This window comes from Apodemus sylvaticus, chromosome 8, assembly GCF_947179515.1.
Source record: "Apodemus sylvaticus chromosome 8, mApoSyl1.1, whole genome shotgun sequence".
NCBI classification, from domain to species: Eukaryota; Metazoa; Chordata; class Mammalia; order Rodentia; family Muridae; genus Apodemus; species Apodemus sylvaticus.
The window spans coordinates 3550796-3571574 of NC_067479.1; the positions used below are offsets into that span (position 1 = coordinate 3550796).

The window sequence follows — 20779 nt, forward strand, 5'->3', positions numbered from 1 at the left end:
CATTCTGTGCTGTGGCTGACTTCCCTAGTACATTAAAGTTTGTGTGTTTTAGAAGCGATAGGACCGAGGTGTTGCTCAGTGATCAAGCAGTTGCTTGACATAGTGAGGTCTTAGGTTCAGTCCACAGTACCACAAAGAAAAGAAAAAAGATGGGGGTCCCCAAGAGAAAAGGCGCAAAGCCTGTAAACGAGGCAGTGGCAGAAAGATGTAATAATATTCGTGACCGTGGGAAGTGGAGGAAGCCCTAAAAAATTGTGTGTTGTTGATCTGGGCACAGCCATGTCAGGGACCCCATAGTCCCAATCTCATGGAAATGGCAACGCTGGTCCCCTCCCCCACACGTGTGCAAATGTTGGTAGTATATTCAGACAGTGCCACCATAATTTTCTCCTGCCAGATGTTTAGGGCCTGACGATTGCTCCCCCACAGAGACTGTTTCTGCTAAGATTAACTAAGCCTGCATCCTTGTTTATCATCATGTGATAATCCTTCCTCATGTTTAGCTGTGTGCTAATCCCACCTCCCTGTCCCACCATATACGATATACAGGCTGCACTGGGGTGCTGTGGTTTTGATATCAGAGCTCAGTCCTCCTGATGCCCAGCTTTTCCCTGCCCCTGAGTCTGGCTTTTTTCCTCTTCATTCCTTGTTGTCCCAGTCAGGTGCACCCCCAGAGCAGTTCTGGACAGGGCACATGACTCTTCGCTGTTTGAAATTCAACTGTACATTAAGAAAACACAAACATTTCCTGAACTCTGCTTTTTCCTACATAAGAAGTAAGCAGCGATTAATGTCTGCCTTAGATGCTAAAATCTGAGGTGCTTCAAAGTATGAAACTTGCCGAATGGAGACTCAACAGTTTGATGTGTAAAAGTTCGATAAGTGTCAGTTAAAATAAAGGTGCCCCCAAATTACTGTGAAATGCACACCAGGTTGTGCGTATAAAGAGGTGTTCAGATTGTGTTCAGAGCTGGATCTTTTCTGTAAGATCTCTTACTACCCTTGTGTAAATATTCTGAAGTCGAACAGAAAAGGAACCAAACCCCAAACACATCTATCTGATCTCAAGCCTTTCCCAGTAACGAGTATTCAGCATGCATCGTAGAACAAGTGGCCCAAGCAAATATATCAACCGTTTAGCTCAGGAGGTTGGAAGTCTGCAGCTGTGGCTTGGCAGGGTTGTTTGTTCAGGGGCCTCTCTTTTGCTTCTCCTGTGTCCTTGGATGAGGTCTGCTTGTGTTGTTTCTAATAACATAATGCAGATTGAACTGTGGCCACCCTAGACTCTGATTTTCCTTTAATCCTGTGCCCGCCTCCCCGGCTTAAATGCTGCCTCCAATACAGCCATGGCCCAGGGTTTTTGGGGGGTTAGTGTAGCTGAGCTTCTGAGGTGACTTCGCATCTCCCCGTGCTTCAGTGGGCCGGGCTTAGCTGCCTATCCCAATATGCCAGCTAAAGAGACAGTAATGGGAGTGCCGGGTGGCGGCGGGACTTAACCAAGCTTGCCTTGGGAGAAGGAACAGAAAAGAGGTTCAGTGACCCTCAAGTTAGTCTTTGGGGTTCTGGCTTTAGGTTTAAAAAGAAGAGGGGCTGGGGCAAGGATGATGTGTAGTTAAGTAGTCTAGTTGATCTTTAACTCAGTCTGGTTCTGCAAAGCAGTTTAGAAGTAGTTGTGTAGCCATCTCTGAGGGGACCAGCTCAGGCCTGGGGAAGGATGGTCCTTGTTCTAGAGCGCAGCCTTCCCAGTACTTGTTCTGTGAAGCGACAGCAGGCTTAGGGCAGCTCTCTGTGCTGGCCTGAAAGGAGGGCAAGGAAGGATCGGTGTCTCTGGCGAGGAAGGATCGGTGTCTCTGGCTTTGGGGCGAGTGACTTCCATGTGTCCGCAGAGTCAAGCAGGAACCTGACAAGACGGAGCAGGCCAGGGGTTCCTGGGTTTTCAGAGTCTGGGTTTGATAACCCATTCTCTTTGCACCAGGACACAAGTAGTAGAAAGTGCTTTTCAGCAAAAATGGTTTCTAATGACCTATTAGGACTTCAGAGGGTGGGGGTTGGGGCGCATGAATATTACTGTAATGAGACCGAACAACAAAACCAGAAGTTAAAGTAACACCTGTAATCTGAGTTCCTGGGCAGCTGAGGCAGGATTGTGAGTTGCAGGCTTGTGAGCTATTGAGGCAGGAGAATTGGGAGTTCTAGCCTTGTGAGCTGTGCCTTAAAACATAAACCTGCCTGCCAACAAAAACCTCAAAAGGCAGCATAAATAGGAATACACTGTATGACAGGGGACCCGCACTCCCAGGAGCAGCTGGAGGCTCTGCATTGACACTGTGTGTCTTGAGGTGCGGCCATTGATCAGTTACCTCTTAAAACTGAACTGGATTTTCTGATCAGTTCTGATGGGAGAATGGCTGATGGGAACAGAACAATCTGGTGGTGTCTGTAGGACTTGGACTAGTTAGACAAGAGACAGAACCCTCTGGGTCTCTAGGGATGCTCTGTAGGCAAGGTTCAGCTGAAAGGAAGGTGTGCCCAGTGAGTAGGGTATTAGCATTTTGGTCAAGAGAAAGATTTCTCTCTCCTCTCTCCCCTTTCTCTTCCCTCTCCCCCTTCTCTCTCTCTCTCTCTCTCTCTCTCTCTCTCTCTCTCTCTCTCTCTGTGTGTGTGTGTATGTGTGTAAGTTAAAGCCATGTCTATAAGAGTATGCAAGACACCACAGTAATTTGGTAGGCTGGGGGGCCAGGGGCGGAAGGGAAGCTTTTCCCTATATATACACACGTTGGTACTCTAAAAATATCTTTTTGACTCTTAAATTGACTTACTAAGAAAATTATTGAGTAATGAGCTTATATCCCTTATGGGAAAAGTTGATTTACATGGAGGCCACTTTACAAAATAAAACAATTCTGGTACATTTGTTCCTGTCCTGCGAAGCCTGCGTGCGTGTTTTCTGGCTTCCAGGTTTTCTAAGGGCATGGTCGCCCCTCCTGAGTAGTACCAGTGTGGGGTCCTTCTCCCTGGCAGGTCTCTGAAGCCTCCCCAGACCTTACCCTGAGGCTTCCAGTGCTGATGAGTCACTTCCAGGTTTCATTTTGCTTTGAAGTAATCATTCTTTGTAATTGGAACAGTTTGGTTCCACCAGGTTATTTCCAGGCGCCTGTGGGTGATAGCATGACTGAGGTCAGCGTTTGCTTAGTGAACTTCACTCTCTCTTGAGCACTGTGTGAGCTGTGAGAATTCAATTACTAAGCCCTGTGTATGTGTGTGTGTGTGTGTGTGTGTGTGTGTGAGAGAGAGAGAGAGAGAGAGAGAGAGAGAGAGAGAGAGAGAGAATGTGTGTGAGTGAGTGTATGTGTGTGTGTACATACATACTGATGGTGTGCAGGCGTCTCCGGGTCATTCATTCTTCCCTAAGCACTCACATCACTGTTGCCACGAGGGGCTGTTCAGCCTAGAGATGATGAAGGGATGTGGGCAGCCGTGTGGGGTTACCTGAGGCAGCACATTTGCACAAGGAACTTGAGCACTCTTGGATTGTGTGATACCAGCTTGGCTCTTGGACACTGAAGGACAGGTGTAGACCTTTTGATGGGTTCTAGTTTGAGGGTTATTGGTGGAACTGATGGGGAATCCCAACCGATGGCCAACTTCAGACGCCCCCTCAGTGTTGGTGTTGTGAATGTGTGTGTTCAGCCTTGGGGTACAGACCTCAGGGCGGTTCAGTGGTCTGTGCAGTCCAGCAGGGCCTAAGATAGGACTCTCACTTGTTTCTCTTTTTAAAAACGTAAGTTTATTGAATTTGTTTTCTGGCAATTTCAAACATGTATAAAGTGCTTTCAAGTTGCTGTACAACCCTGCCCTCTAATCTCCCATCCACCTCATCATTCTTTCCACACAAAATCCCTTCCCCAAGTTTCCGTCTCTTCATTTTGAGGCCCACAGAATTTAACCAAGATCACATTGTGACCATGGGCTTAGAACTGTGCCCCTAGGAGACCAGTAGGTTTCAATAGTGTGTCTGCTGTAGCGTAATGTCCACAGCAACACTGTCAAGATGGGGAGGTGAGCCAGACTTAGGAGTCGCCATCTCTGAGTAGGAAAGAGGAAGCAGCAGTTGGGGCTATAGTTTGGGGGGTTATTCTGGCTCAGCAGAGGAGGGGCCCAGTGGAGAGTGGGAGGAGCCAGTGGAGAGTGGGAGGAGCCAGTGGAGAGTGGGAGGAGCCAGTGGAGAGTGGGAGGAGTCAGTGGAGGCAGGTAAGCATTGTGAACAGAGAAGGAAGGCCTGGGAGGAAAGCTGGGTAGGTCACTCACATAGTGTGGTTACTAGGTGTGGGTGAGGGACAGCTGGGGAGTGTCTGCAGGAGGGAGAGTTCAGGACATGGCTCTGCTAATCTAGGGTGCTCCTCAGGTGCCCACCCACCCTGGCTCTCCTCACACTCTTCCTTTGTGTTAGCTGTCCCCCTCCTTAGTGCCTGACAGCTGTGGCGTTTTGAGGATTGAGGTGTAGTGGTGAAGGCTGTGGAGAGAGCTCGGTCCACCCTCCCAGGGTGACAGAGTGGCCACTGAGCTTACTCACCCTCTGGTTGCCAAGGCAGTTCAGCCCAGGGTGAGACTCTCTGATGTGGGTCCCACACCCATGTTGTTGAGGCTGTTGTGAGTGGGGCAGGGAACATATTGGAGCCTTAGACACAGGACTGCATCATGGTCAGTCATTAGGAAATAGTAACTGCAGCATTCCAGATGCCCTCTGCTCTGATGGCCCTGAGTTTGGGCGGTCCCGTCCCTGTCCGCCACCTCACATACCAGGAGGAAGTTGGACAGAAATGGGCAGGGCTGGTCTTTCTACATCACCTTCCTTCCCAGGAAGGAGTTCGAGTCTTTGGCCTTTGAGCTGTAGAGCCTTGCCAGTCAGTACACGGGACCCAGGAGGTGTTGGGATGACAGAAACCTGGGTCAGCACCTCCCTCTCATCAGGAGGGTGTTTGCTTCCTTGGGTAGATGTAGGAAGACAACATTCAGGGAGCTACGGGAGGCAGAGCCTGGAGAGGTCTGAGGGCCAGGGTGTGGTCACTTGGGGTTTGCTGTCCAGGAAGCAGTGAGGTAACCTGAGCAGAAAGGTTGCTTCCGAGGGGCATTGCACAGGGGATGGGGTGGAGACAAGGCTGCCTGGAGCTTATTTTGCTGTTAACAGACCTAAAGCCTGGAAAATACGAGAGATGGGAACTCAGTTAGACAAGCCAGAACAGAGGTTGTGAGGAGGTACAAAAGTTAAAGTCCCAATGCCGTTTAGGGAATCAGTTTAAAGTTGTTCTTGTGTCATCTAGAAAGTGACTTTCCTTGTAAGACAATTTGTTTCTAGCTATCAACTCTAGGGTACCTAGGAGTCACATTGGCCTTACCAGCAGCCAGTCTAAGGGAAATGTCACCCAACTGACCTGGGATTTGCTATGTAGCCAAGACTAGCCTTGAACTCACTGCCTCCGGTTCCCAAATGTTAGGCTCACACATGAGGTCCTGTGCTCAAGATAACACTGCCTCCTTGTCTCTTTTCATGCTCCGTCCCCTCCTCCTCTACTTTAGCACACAGACTGGTGCGTTTAGTATGGTATTTCCCTCCCTAGGTTAGCACACAGACCAATGGGTTTAGTATGATATTTCCTTCCCTAGGTTAGCACACAGACAGATCGGTTTAAGCATGGCATTTCCCCCCTAGGTTAGCGTACAGACCAGATGGTGTGAAGTATGGCATTTCCACACACGTATGTCATTATACTTTGTTCTTACCCTCCCTTCTCCTGGAACTTCTGGAAGTCTAAGGCAGCCCTTCTCCAGCAGCCATGACTGAGTAAACACCATGTTTATGAGATCCAGACACCTTGCCAAAGCTCTGTGCCTCTCCCCAGCCTGGACTCTTCGCCTTCCTATGTTAATATGCCTGCCCCTTAAAAAGCTTCTTAGATCATTAAAAGACTTCACTAGGACTGTCAAGGTTTAACCTCAGACGGTGGAATTTGCTTTCCATTCTGAAAGGACTGACTGCTGACATTGCTTGTACATTAGTACCTTCCTGACATTAGCACACAGCTGACATGCTTCCTCTCTGTTGGTAGTGAGGACTGCCATCACTGGATCAAATGAATGCCAGACAGATACGTGGTAGTTGCTTCAGGTTAAGGAGAGGGAATACAGGTGAATTTACCCACCTTGAACAACAGAGGCTCAGTCCTTGTGGTGGGAACCACATGGTAGGTAGGTTGTGTTCTGAGAACCAAGGTGCAATGCTATCCCAGAGGGACAAGAACCCAGAAAGAGAACTTGTGTGTGTCTATCCTCAGCCCAACCCCAGCGAGCACAAACGCTCCCTTAATGACATTGCAGTGAGGACTGTTTGAACTATTGGGGCACTGATTTTTAGAACCCACTTGGCACCCAAACCTGCAGATGCGCATGTCCCTTGCAGAGAACTCTGGGAGGTGTGAGGGCAGAGGAGCTTTGAGAGAGGCCCTGGAAGAGGACACAGTGACACACTGGTAAAGGGGGCTGGAGAGAGCATTTGGTAACTTATGTGGGTGTCAGGAACTGTGGATGCTGCCTTAGGTTCAAGGGGAAGTTAGGCTGTTTTGAGCTGTCAGGGTTGGAGGAGAGGAGGACGTTGATGTTGACGACGACAACCACGACGACGACGACGACGACGACAATAATGATGGCGGGTGGGAAGTGTCCTATTCTTGTCTGTGTACTGTTTACAAATCTTGACTAAAGGGTTTTAAAGCTGGACTGTGTGTGTGAGAAATACCCAGTGAAGTGGTTTCAAGATGGAAATGCCTTCAGCCCTGCTCTCTAACAGGGCCCCATTCCAGTCCCACCCTCAAGATACTGCAGGACGGTTTTGTGTATGTAGTGGTTTTATGCAGTTTTTATTTACACACTGTGTGTTGGTTGGTGTTTATAAAATGTGTGGGTCTAAAATAATAACAAAATATTCTTTCCACTTTAGCAAATAATTTCTCTAGTTTTGCCTTAAAACTAACTCCCTCTTGTTTCTGTTTCTGCAGGATACTAAATTGTGGATAATCATGGAGTATCTTGGTGGAGGCTCTGCCCTGGATCTGGTAAGTGCCCCTGTGGCTGTGGGACAGACCTCAGCTGGTCTCCCTCCTGGTTTCAACAGGAACGCTCTATCCATTTCACTTATTCCTTAAGGAAGCATAAAACTATCCCTAACCTGTTTTTGTTTCTTATATAGAACTTATTATTAGAAGTTACAGGCCTGCTTTGGAAGCCACTGGGAAAGGGGCTCATTTCATTATAAACCAGTAATCTAATCTGTAGCAGCAATGAGGGCTTTACCTGGAATTAATTATTTTATCTAAGACTGCTTGGCTAGTGTATTTTTCAGACCAAATTTATTAACTTTGGTAGAGTAGCTGTTATTTCTGTAATAGCCACCATGTTTTTTCCCTTTATTTTTATTGTACATGTATGAGTGTACCTGCATGTATCTGTGTACTACTTCAATGCCAGGTGCCTACAGAGTTCAGAAAAGGGCTTTGGGTCCCTTGGAACTAGATTCCCAGGCCTCTATGTTGTGAGCCTCTATGTGTGTGCTGGGAGGAAACCAAGCACTCTCCATCGCTGAACCATCTCTCTGGCCTTATCATTGTGCATTTACGTTTCAGACTGTAACAGCTTTCCCATAATCTCATGGCGTTTCATCCCCAGAGTCAGACACTGTATGATTATTAAGGCATGGCTTTAGGTGTTGGAAAAGTGGTCATCAGGCAAGATGATGCACACATGGCCACCTGGGATCTTGCCTGTGTCCATCAGATCAGAGCTAGCCTGACTTAGTGTTGTCTCCTCTCTGGACTTGCCCTCTAGGCTGGGAAGCCCAGTCTGGGAAGTGGAAGTTAGGGAGATGTGCTGTTTCACATCTGGCTTTGTGAGGGACTCATAGAAGTGTGGCTTCTGCCATCATGAAACACTGTTTCCATTGTGTGCATGCATTAAAAACACTGTTGCCCAGGAATATGTCTTCCGTGTTCATTGTGTCTGTGTGTTAGAAACACTGTTGTTGGGGCTGGAGAGATAGCTCAGTAGTTAAGAGCACCAACTACTCTTCTGAAGGTCCTGAGTTCAAATCCCAGCAACCACATGGTGGCTAACAACCATCTGTAATAAGATCTGATGCCCTCTTCTGGTGCGTCTGAAGACACCTACAGTGTACTTAGATATAACAATAAATAAATCTTTAAAAAAAGAAAAAAGAAAAAAAAGAAACACTGTTGTTGCTGCACGTGTCTTCTGTTTCCATTGTGTCCATGCATTAGAAACACTGTTGCCCAGCACTTGTCTTCTGTGTCCATGAGTTAGATTAGAAATGTTGTTGCTGCACGTGTCTTCTGTGTCCATAAATTAGATTAGAAATGCTGTTGCTGCACTTGTCTTTTGTGTCCATTGTGTCCACAAGTTAAAAACACTGGTGTCCAGGAACTTGTCTTCTCTGTCGTTGTGTCCATGTATTAAAAACAATGTGTCTGAGGCCAGAGGGGATGTATCATTGGTAAAGTGCTTGTTGTACACATGTGGACACCTAAGTTCAAGGCTCTGTCACTCTAGCACCAGAGATGCCTGTCTGCATCCCAGTGGAGCAAGGCACAGACAGGAAGAGTGTGGGCTCACTGGTCAGCTAGCTCAGCTAAATCAGTGAGAAACCTGGTATCCAAAATTATGGTCGAGAAAGGGCTTGAGGATGATACCTGGTGTTGATTGCTGGACTCCAAACATACTCATACCCGCACTCACAAACTCACACAGGCATGCACACACAATAACTACATGCACCAACACTAATGTAATTGTACTCTTGATTCCTGTATTGGGTAGGTTTGTGAATGGTGATCCCCATGTAGGCTGAATGCTTCATTTTAGCTATTAAAGATTAGTCTTCCATGATAAGATGAGGGAGGATGAGAGCTGCAGGAGGCTCTACAGAAGTTGTCTAAGGAAGGAAATTCTCCCTTTGAAAACAGCTGCTTTCTTACAGCAACAGAGCCATGTAGTTTCCGAAGAGGACAGACTTCTAAAACACATGTCTCACCGGAAAACTAATCCACTAATTGAGGAAATTGCACATTGTTGCAAACCATAAAGATTCTTTAAAATACTGTTCAAAGTGAAAATTTCAAGAACAAGTTAATATGGTATAAAGCCAAGCTGTGATATTAAATGGGAAAAAAATCAATTGAATGTATCTCATGGTCCTTTCTATAAATATCCACACTGCATAAAAAAAAAAAACAAAAAACCTCTTCCCTTTTTTACTCTTGGGGGCAATACAAGAATAAAGAAAATTGCTTTCTTTTGTGCAGTTAGATTGACTATTATCCACCGTGATTTTAAGTTGTGGCACATACAGAGTTGTTTGCAGGGACTCTGTCTGACAGACAGCCCTTTGGAGCAGCTGTTCTGTGTTTCTAAATGCTTAAGTGTGTTCACTCACAGGACTACAATAATCAAATTTACTTGAGTTGATGTCTGTGCAGTTTTAGAAATCACAGTTGATGGAAAATACAGAAAGAGGTAGCTGCTTTTTTGCACGTGCTTTGAGAGTTTTTGGATCCCACCATTCAAATAAACATTTTCTTTTTGGTGGAGGGATCCTCCTCCTCCATCTCCTCCTCCTCATTCATTTATTTATTTATTTATTTATTTATTTATTTTTTCGAGACAGGGTTTCTCTGTGTAGCCCTGGCTGTCCTGGAACTCTCTCTGTAGACCAGGCTGGCCTCAAACTCAGAAATCCACCTGCCTCTGCCTCCCAAGTGCTGGGATTATAGGCGTGCGCCACCACTGCCCGGCTTATTTATTTATTATTTATTTATTTAATATGAGTACACTGTAGCTGTCTTCAGACACATCAGAAGAAGGCACTATATCCCATTACAGATGGTTGTGAGCCATTATTTGGTTGCTGGGAATTGAACTCAGTACCTCTGGAAGAATAGTCAGTGCCATTTTCAGTGAAAAGAAATTGCATTCCTTTTGGAATCTGTCTGTCCTTCCTTGTGAATGGGTGTGGAAAGGGCGTGGCAGCTCCTGGCTGAGTGGGACCTTGCCTTCTCTGTCCTGGGGCCTGTTGATGCTGCTCTTCTGCCTCCCGCTTGATTCTCTTCTCCATCTTTATCACATTTCTGTCTTTTATGCTCCCAAACCCTTAAGGGGGAAAAAGAAAAAAAATACTTCAGTAATGGGGTATGGCAATTGTGTTCTGAATATTGAAAAAAATCAGGGTTATTGACAGGATCTCTTTATGCATTTTAATGAACGCTGCATGAATGAAGTTGAGGGCCATTTCTTTGCAGAGTTCAAGCTGGTTTTATTTATTGTCTCTCTAATTGATGTGGAGTTAGCCTGTGCCTGCAGGAGCTCTCTGAGGGCCTGTAAGGGAAGAGGAGGTGACTGTCCTCCTCTACTGCTGTGACCAGCTTTGCTGAAGAAAGAGAAAAGAAAACTACCCCCGCCATGTTCTGGATCCAGCATGAAGGACAGATGACAAGATAGCCCATGAGTAATAGAACAGCCATGAGTATAGAACAGGCGTGGATTTGATTTTCGAATGTGCTCAATCTGTTTTTCTGTTTTTTATTTAAAATTTAAATAATAGACTAAGTATTTATAGGACCCTTTGCTCACTCTTGTCTTCTGGCATGCACTCTGAAATCTGCTGTCTGTGCTCTCCGACCAGACTGCTGCCTCCGGGGCGCCATGACTTAGGAAAGCGTGGCTGCACTCTGCAGCTCAGGGCTTGTTAGCGGCTGTGGTGTGGAGTCAGTGCACAGGGCACAGTGCCCTGCCTTACGGAGCGGAGTGGAGAGGAGTCTGTGAGGATGCACAGGGAAGGGGGGGCTGATGAAGAACATCGAGGAGCCGTGAGAGGAGGAGCCCTGAGAGGAGGAGCTTTTAGCTGATTAGAAGCTCAGGCAGTCTGCTGCCAGAGAACCTGCGGGCCGGCCAGCCTTGAGATCTGATTATGAAGGAACTTGGCCGTGTAAATGGCTTACTTCATCAGGCAGAGATGGTTAACCAACTTAAATGTGAACATACAACATAGTTTTGAAAAATCAGATGGCATTTGCGGGGGCTATTTAGGGTGAGCTGCTGTTGGCACTCCAGAACAGCAGCGCTCACAAGATGGAAGTGGATTTCCCTCCCACACGTGATCTCCTGCTCTTGTCCAAGGTAAGGTTAGGAGTGGACACGTGCCACATCTGCCCAGACTCCATGGTTAGAGTGGCGTCAGCAGAACACATAATGTAGAACCCAAGAAGATGGTCTGTCGTTGGGTAACTGTGCCCTGATGATGTAGTCTGCCTGGCGGAGGAAGGATGGAGGCGGTGTATGTGAGTGTGTGCGCATGTGTGCGCGTGGGTAAGGGCGAGTGTTAGAAGTTACCTGTAGACGGGATAGAGTCCATTCCAGTTACTTTTCTGTTGCTGTGATAAAGCACCACCATCAAAAGCAACTTTCAGAAGATAGGACTACTTGTGGCTTATGGTTCCAGTACAGTAAGAGTCGGTCATGGGAGGGAGGCATGAGGGAGCAGGAGGCTTGGGGACAGAAGCAGCATGGAGCTGAGGGCCCAGTGTAGCCATGTTGCTGACCTTTGCCGGGGGAGGTCTTGCTGCAGCCCTGGCCCCATTCTGTTGTTGAGAGCAGGAGTGTGGAACCAACATTCTCTTTCCCTCAAGTGTCAAGAGCAATGCGTTTTCTTCTTTCTGAAAATTAAAACTGGCGGATCCTGTGAATCCTGATAGACATGAAGCAAGCAGGCGCACTGTGCATCAGTGTTCCAGACCGTGTATCTTTAGATCCCCTGGACCTGGAGTATGGATGACTGTAAACCGTCATGTGGGTGCTAGGAATTGAATCCTGGCTCCTCCCCAAGAGCAATGCATGGTCTTAACTGCTGAGCTGTCTCTCGAGTTCGGTGTGTTTTTGAGACAGTCTCTGGATGTAGCCTAGACTGGCCTGGAACTTGGGGAATTATGTCTGCCTTTTTAGTGCTGGGTAGGATTGCAGACAAGAGCCAGCACACCTGGCAACGCAGTTTTCTTTTTAAGAACAGGGCTGTGTCTTTCCTTTGACTAAGGTGTGTGAGCTTGGGTTAAAAAGGTATTCATTGTCTCTTCAGAATGTCTTAGTTCACCTGACGACTGCTGATGTGTCTCGATGTTAGGAGTTCAGGGAAAAGCTCTGCCCAAGTGAGAATGGGCGTGTGCACAGTGGGGTGGGGCTCTGTCCGCCTGCGTCCCTTAAAAAGGGGCACGTGTGCGTAACTGTACTGCGTGATAGGGACAGAGCTCTGTCCGCCTGCGTCCCTTAAATAGGGGCACGTGTGCGTAACTGTACTGCGTGATAGGGACGAACTCTGTCCACCTGCTTCCTTTTAAACGAGGTGGGGGCGGATGGACCACATACACGTGACTTGTGTGTTCTTGCAGCTTCTTACGAGGATTGATATTATGGAGTCAAGAGAAGCAGCTCCTTTGAGTTTCTCAGAATAAAAGCAGTTACTCCTTCTGTGTGTTGTAACACACTCTGAAAGTCTTAGAATTGAGCACCTTTCCCGGTATTTTCCATAGCTGGGGAGCCAGATCCATAAATGCAGATGTAGGAGGTCCTGACGAGTGTGGGGCTTGAGGAAGGGACACTTACAGGCTTCTCACTGCTCTTGTGGTTTGGTGACGTGGACCAATCCCCAGGAGATTTGCAGGGCTGCAAGTGTGTGCTTCAGGGGCTTTCAAAATTTAGTCCCATGGACACAGGGAAAAGTAGACTGCCCATCTCTCCGTCCATCCGTCCATCTATCCGTCCATCCATCCATCCATCCATCCACCCACCCACCCATCCATCCATCCATCCATCCATCCATCCATCCATCCATCCATCCACACCAGGCCTGCAAACATATTTTCTATAATCTTCCTCTCTCCATCCTCAACAGATTGAATTTTTTTAATTTTTCAGTTTTGTTTTGTTTTTTGTTTTTTGTATTTTTTTTTTTTTTTGAGACAGGATTTCGCTATGTAGACCCAGCTGACCTTGCACTCACAGAGATCTGGCTGTTTCTGCCTTCCAGATGCTAGGATTAAAGGCATGCATGCATCTTGATGCCTGGCCTTTTTAGATTTCAGTTGTTTTTGGCAAAATATCTGCTTTATGTAAAGATATCTTTCAGTGTTACTTATCCTATTTAGCATAGATTCTGTTTCTTAAACTCCGTGTTAAGGTAGTTCCGATGTGACTAATGATCTTTTTTTCCCTTTCTTGTTAGTTAGAGCCTGGCCCTTTAGATGAAATTCAGATTGCAACCATATTACGAGAAATTCTGAAAGGACTTGATTATCTACACTCAGAAAAGAAAATCCACAGAGATATTAAAGGTAAGGGCTACTCTTTGTATTTTTTATTTTGTTGTTGTTTAGAGATACGATTTCTCTGTTTGGCCATCCTGGAACTCACTCTGTAGACCAGGCTGCTTCAGACTCAGAGAGATCCACCTGCCTCTGCCTCTGCTGGGGTCAGGCTGGGCTGTTTTCAATCCATAGGGCATCTTGCTCTTATGGATCCTCATGCCCTGTAGGGAGAGCATGATTCAGCTCCCAGGGTGACCTTGGGAGCTACCGTGCCTAAGGCCTCCTGCCTCTCTTGTCTTTCAGCGGCCAATGTTCTGCTCTCTGAACACGGCGAGGTGAAGCTGGCTGACTTTGGAGTGGCTGGCCAGCTGACGGATACCCAGATTAAAAGGAACACCTTCGTGGGTACTCCCTTCTGGATGGCGCCCGAGGTCATCAAGCAGTCAGCCTACGACTCAAAGGTGAGAGAGGGCAGTGCTGTGGGCCCTGTCCAGACGCTTGATCCTTTTGTTTTGATCATGTGGCTTTCTGCTTGTACCCGAGGTTGGTTATGGTGATTCAGTGATCTTGGTTAATGTCAACTTCCTTCTCTATCTCCATTGGCTCCCTTGTTTGTCTGGCCTTAGTGGCTGTCTTTACCTTAGTTCATGTTTGATATGGTGGAGACCAAGGAGCAGGTGTGAGGATGGACACCTTCTGAGACCTGTGGACCCTAGCTGACTTAGGCTGTGGGGGTCTGGACAGTTAGTAGAGAGGGCCAACCATGTCTGCACATGAAGGCTGCTGGAGCATTGACACCGTGGATGAGGGGCAGCACCCGGACAGAGCTCTGCCTGCTCCTGGTATGACATGTAGAGAAACAAGTACTTGGAAAAGCCCACAGCAGAGTGGGCATGCTTCCTCTGTGATTGCAGCTGCTTGCTCTGTTTGTTTCAGGATCTGTTTTCTCAGAGGCTCCCATCAATCAGTAGGAGCCACCCCCCCCCCCGCCCCCGCCCACCCTGTGTGTCTGGCTCATCCATCAGAGGTCATGAACAGGCAACAAGGCCATCGCAGAGAATTGGCTTTCCTGAGCACCAAACTTTCAAAGCAGAAAGTATTTAACTCAGAAATGTTCACGGGCTGAACACTGGTTTTTCTTTCTGTTTACTTACTTATTTATTCGAGTTACATGTCTGTGTGAATTGCACGGAGCTGATGCCCTGGAAGGCCAGAGGCCTCAGATCCATGGAGATGGAGGTAGACAGTTGTGAGCTACCTGACATAGGCGCTGGGAACCAAAACCGGATTCTCGCCAGAGTAGTATGTGCTCTTAAATGCTGAGCTATCTCTCCAGCCTCTCAAAATAAAACAAGCCCTACATTAGTTTTGCTCTGTAGCTGAAGTCTGACAATCGACAAACACACTGGTGATCTCCTGTCTCAGCCTTTGAGCGTTAGGATTACAAACGTGTGTTAGCACACCTGGCTTGTGTCTCTGTCTTGTCTTCCCTTTCTTTCTTGGACCCTCCTGTGTGTGGCAGATTTCTGGCCTCGTTTAGTGGTGTGAGAAGCATAGGATAGCTCCTTTTTGGAACTCGGGTACTGTTGTAAGGTATAAGCCATTGTGGCATGTCTGTGAGTGAGGCTGTAGGTGTCCCTTGTTCTGGCTGCCTTGGGGAACTCACAGAGACGCTGGTGGTGTGGTAGACTGGAGGAACTCTGGCTCCATCGTCCAGCACGCAGCAGAAGCCCTTCAGGTCAGTCAGGTCTGCTCTGCATTTGTTGCTTGTTGGTTCCATGTCTTCTGGAAACTGGGTCACCTCCATGGCTGCTTCTTGTCTGATGCTTGGTTTTCTCTTGGCCTTTTTCTTGAGTTCTGTCATGTAGGAAGGTGGGTGTGTTGTCCACTTTGAGGTCTGTATTTGTGTCTGGATTTTGGTAGGAGAGAGACTAGGATCCAGGGTCTTACGCTATCATGGTCACTCTCTCTCAGTTGTAGCAAATTAGCTTCAGTTGTGGTCCTTACGACTTGGGGCTCAGGCCGCCCAATTCTGTTGTGTCCAGGGCCACTCAGTGTCTTTCCCAGAGAGCTCTTCTGATTTTCCTGCAATACCAGATACCTCTCTGAAGTGGATCCTTGGTGTAGTTCAGCCTTCACAGTTTTGACAGGGACTGTCCCCTGCTTACCTGACTCATCCGAACCCCCAGGTGCTGCATTTCGTAAGTGTAGTGATAGACAAGCAGTTCTGCGGGCTGGGTTTTGCTTTTGGAGAGACATCCTCTGTCTTCCTAGTCACCATTTGTTGGGATCCATTTTGTTTAACACATTGGGGTGTTTCTGTCGCTTCTGATCCCATACTAAATGGCTGGGTGTCCTGGACGTTGCCGCTCCGTGTGTGGGTTTGTCAATGGATGCAGACAGATGACCTCACAGGTTCCTGTACAAGTCCTGTGGGGGAAATAGCTCAGCTAAGGTAGAACTAGAGTGGCATCTCGAACTTTCAGTTCCTCTAGCCAACCAACCTCCATTGCTGGGGTTACAGTGGTCTGCCACTCTTCCTGGCCGGGTTCAGGGTGTTCCAAAGAGGAATCTCAGGTTGCTCGGCAGTCCAGGGGCTGGTCTCTCCATGTACATGGGGCTGGTAAGCAGGGCCAGTTCCTTGCAGGATTGCCACCTCTGCTGCCTTTCCAGCCTGAATTTCAAAAGGAAGTTTGCAGGCCTCTAGGTGCAGTCAGAGCACAGCTAACCTGAAGCAGAGACCATCACTGCTGGGCCTTGTAGCGGGCTAAGCTGACCAGGTGTGTGAAGCCTAGAGATTCAGATGGAGAGCCATTGCCAGAGGCCACGTGGACGCATGGTGGGACGTGTTCTGCCTGAGGGCTTGGGAGTAGGTACTGGTAGTCGTGAGGACTACAGAGGGAGCATGTGAGAGTCAGGCCCGCCTCGGTCCTCCTGCCTCCTGTGTGGCTCTCCCCCTTCCTCTTGCCACCTTCATGGCACTGACTGAGCACTGTGGCAGGGATTTCTGGTGCTCACAAGGAGAATGGCAAGCGAAGTACTCTAGGTAAAGGCGGGAGATTGTCCTGGTCTCGTGGTCCCTGCCTAGGCCTCTCTCACGGCCTGTGCAGTAAGGCCTGGACTGGTGACGAGTTTGCGGTGCAGTGACAGGAGCAGGTGCTGCTCTCCACCCTGTCCCCACGTCTCCTTTGCCAGTCTTTTTTGTCGTGTTTCATTGGGTTTGAGCTCCTGACGGCCCTCCTTGCTGTAAAGCTGCCCTGAGACTTGCGTTCCTTTTATACAGTGAGCATTTAAGGAACGTACCGTACACGGAGGTGACAGACACAAAGGCTTGGGCAATGGAAATCAGGGCTGTCCTAGTACTGAGCCTGTCTGAGTCTCAAGTCAGAATCTGCAGGACCTTAGGCTAGGAACACACTGAGAGAGAAACACATCAGATATCAGAGGTACTTAGTGAGGGCTTTAGTACTGTGGTAGCTATAGCAACCACAGACTGCTTGGGGAGGACAGGGTTAATTCACCTTAAAATGTACAGTCCGTCATGAAGTCAGGCCAGGAACCTGGAGATAGGGACTGTAGCAGAGACCATAGGAGGATACCCCTTGCTGGCTGGTTCTTCCTGGATGGCCTAGTTTGCTGTCTCACACACCAGGGCCACCTGTCAGGGGTGATGGCTCTATCCACAATGGTCTGTCATCAATCATTAATCAGGAAAAAAATGTCTCATAGGCTTGCTGCCTAGTCAGTGTGATGGGCGTGTTCTCCATTGAGGTTCTCCCTCCAGTTTGTCTAGTTGATAGAAAGCCAACCAGGACCAGGGAAATGACACGCAGAATAACGACTTGAGACCTCATTCTTAAAGGGAAATTAGCAATAGAGACTCTTACTGATTAAAGGGCCTTGGGCAGCCTAGCCATTATTTGGGACATGTGGACTTTGGATCCTAATTCAGATAAAGCAGCTATGGAAAGTTTTATGGTTTCTAAGCATTTGGAAAGGCTCAGGTATTACTTGATATTAAAGAATTGTAGATACTCCTTGATTAAACTCACTGGAAGTTGGAAGTACTCTTTTTTTTTTTTCTTTTTTTTCTTTTTCCTTGCTCATTCTGGTAGCAGAGCTGCTATGCACACGACCTGGGAAAGCCCCAAGTTCAGTATTCTACTACTAGTATTGCTAATTTTAGTGTCAGGGTGGAAGCAAGTCCCGTTTGGCGGACATATCGAAGTACTGGAGGGGGGGACAGGGGCTGGCAGGTGTCAAGATAGCTTCTGTCTGTCTGTCACCTCTTTTTTTTTTTGAGACAGGATCCTGCTGTATGTTTAGCTCTAGTATTTTGTTGTGTATATAGCTTAAGCTGACCACAAACTTGTGGCCATCCTCCTGCCTCTGTCTCTTGAATGCTGTGATTACAGGTCACTATGCTTAACAAAGTTTGTATGGAAGGGATAGCAACAATTACCGTTGTGTGCTATATGTATGATTATATTAATGTTGTGCATGTCTGTGTGTTTGACCGTTTTTATAATAAACATTCTCTAGCACTGATAATGTGAGCCCTAGGTTCGGTTCCCAGCACTGTAAACGCCATCAAACAAAACAAAAATGCTTTAAGTTCTGGGCACAGTGGTAATGTATGTAGTCCCTTCATACACCCTTGTAACTGCCTCCTCATGAAAATCAAGGGGACAGGGCTAAGGGAAAGCTATTTGTCTAGTGTCGCGAGACCCCATTTATAGTGCTACTGTTGGAGATGAGGGCAACACTAGGTCTGAACAGCAGCGTGTGGTACCAGGTGCTGCTCAAGGGGTGGAGTTCCTCCTGCTCATGTGCTGCTGCTGCTGCTGCTGCTGCTGCTGCTGCTGCTGCTGCTGCTGCTGGAGAGACTCCACCCAGCACACTGACACAGGCAAGCTGCCTACCATAGAGGAGGCCAGGCTGAATCGCTACTGTAGACATATTTATTGTATTTGTATGTAGTATTTGCTACATAAAATCTGCTCATTTGTTTTTTGTGTTAACATTATGGGGTGGGTGCTTGTTTTTCTTAGTTCAGAATAATGGTCTTTGTCAGAACCTGAGATGGAAGCGTATTTCCCCTCCTCCCTTGTGCATGTCTGAAGTGCTCTTGCTCCATGTCTTTAAGATGCTTTTGTCCTTGCAGGCAGACATCTGGTCGCTCGGCATCACAGCGATAGAACTGGCCAAAGGAGAGCCACCACATTCTGAGCTGCACCCCATGAAGGTGTTATTCCTCATCCCAAAGAACAACCCTCCCACCTTGGAAGGGAACTACAGCAAACCCCTCAAGGAGTTCGTGGAGGCGTGCCTGAATAAGGAGCCGAGCTTTGTGAGTGCGTCCCCTTCTGGGGGCTCGGCTCTGTCTGAATGTCTTCTGTTGGGCTTGTGCTAGCTGCCGCCAGCCTGATCTCTCCAGGCTTGGCAAATGATCTCCCTCCCTCCCTCCCTTCCTTCCTTCCTCCCTCCCTCCCTCTCTCCCTCCCCCCAACCCTCTTTCTTTCTTTGCTTTCGAGACAGGGTTTCTCTGAAGCCCTGGCTTTCCTAGAACTCTCTCTGTAGACCAGACTGGCCTTGAACTCACAGAGATCTGCCTGCTTCTGCCTCCTGAGTTTTGGGCACCATCGCTGCCCCATTTCTTTAATTACGGACACTCGCTCTTTGTGGCTGCTGTTGGTCCTCTTGCCTTTCAGGGATTTAAAATGTAATTATTTTATCTTAGATTTTCTTGCATCCCCGTACCTCATTGAGCCTGAAGAATATTCTACTTAGTATTATAGGTGGGATCATCAGTTTTAGTATTTATAGAGAGAGATCGGGCTTCTTCAGTAGTAGCAGGGGTAGAGTCAATAAAGGAAACAAATGTTCTGTTTCTAGTTGTCCTTGGCTGGGAAACAGACACTCAGGGCTCGTGCAAGCCGCCCACCTCCGCCGCCCCGCCCACCGCTGCCACCCTGCTTTTTCTTCTGTGTTTGCTCAGTGGTGGCAAAGCCCACAGCCCTAGCTGCTCTGTGTTTTCTCTGAGAATTGGGGCTCTTCTTTGAAGGCGGCCTGTGTGTTTTGTCACAGGTAGCACTCCATGCCCTAGCTTTGTTTTGGGTTTTTTGAGCGGATTTAGCTGTGCCAAGGGCTTCACTGAACCCGAAGAATGCCTATGGGTAGGTAATACCTACTCATTAGCTCTGGTCTGAAAACGGTGAGAGAAGATGAATTTCACAGGGGCGTCATATGGTTCCCGATAGGAGCCCGTTCTGGCAAAGGGATTAGAAAGGACAGGCAGCAGTGTCTCAGCTCCACCAGGGGCTGCTGGTTAAGGTCAGCAGGTCAGTATTTGGTTACAGGGCAGGTGGTGGGTGTGGTCTTGCATGCCAGTCCAGGTGTTTGGTTGTTGCATTATGGTGCCGCACAGTGCACTGGAAGAGCGACCCACATACACACACATCTTCTAAGCACGTGCGGCACTGCCTTATTCCCACCATGCACCTCTCTACCTTGGCTTACCCCCTAGGACCTACAGGTGTAAGGCTGCAAAGCTGAGAGTGCTTGGGGTGTCACAGACAAAAGATGGGGTGGTGGTTAGGGGGAGCATGGGGGCCACCTGGGCTCTCAGAGATTTCCGTCAGAAGAAACTGCTGTTCTTGACTCTATGGAGCAAGCGGCTGTGCTGTGCCTGCCTGCCCGACTTCTCTGTGTCTTTGCTTTCTGTCCCTGATTGGGCCACTCCGTGTCTTGGGGAGTAAGATGGGGAAGCCGCTGGCTTCAGCTCTCAATATGCCATTTGGTTGGCATTGTGCCATGCCTGGGTGGGGATCAAGCTGTTGGTCCCAGTCACCAGTGTGGGGACAGCCTCATGGACCTATTGTTTCCTAAGTTGGGAGTGCTGGTGACTGAGGGAACCCAGGCGAGAGCCAGGAGACAGTCAGGTCTGGCCTGACTCCTGCCTCAACCTCTTCTTAGATGAGTCTAATCTGTGAACTCAGTTTAGGGTATTCCCCTAACACTGTAGGAGATCGTAAAGAATGTGTACCCCCTTAACCAGCACTTACCATGAGAAACCAAGTGTCTCAGTCAGGGTTTCTAGTCCTGCACAAAGGTCACATCATGACCAAGAAGCCAGTTGGGGAGGAAAGGGTTTATTGAGCTTACACCTTCCACACTGCTATTCATCACCAAAGGAAGTCAGGACTGGAACTCAAGCAGGTCAGGAAGCAGGAGCTGATGCAGAGGCCATGGAGGGATGCTACTTACTGGCTTGCTTCCCCTGGCTTGCTCAGCTTGCTTTCAACAGTTTAGCCCAGAAACTAAACTGGGTTTAGTTATAGAACCCCAGACTACCAGCTCGGGGA

At 48.0% G+C, this 20779-nt stretch overlaps 1 protein-coding gene across 1 annotated transcript in view; it reads left to right on the top strand.

Moving 5' to 3' along the window:
- Stk24 (serine/threonine kinase 24) overlaps positions 1-20779 on the top strand; it is a 98897-nt gene that overhangs the window by 71427 nt on the left and 6691 nt on the right. Inside the window, exons 3-6 of the mRNA XM_052190619.1 lie at positions 7053-7109; positions 13334-13442; positions 13719-13876; positions 18580-18765. Coding sequence (XP_052046579.1) covers positions 7053-7109; positions 13334-13442; positions 13719-13876; positions 18580-18765 — 510 coding nt within the window. The remainder of the gene's footprint in view (positions 1-7052; positions 7110-13333; positions 13443-13718; positions 13877-18579; positions 18766-20779) is intronic.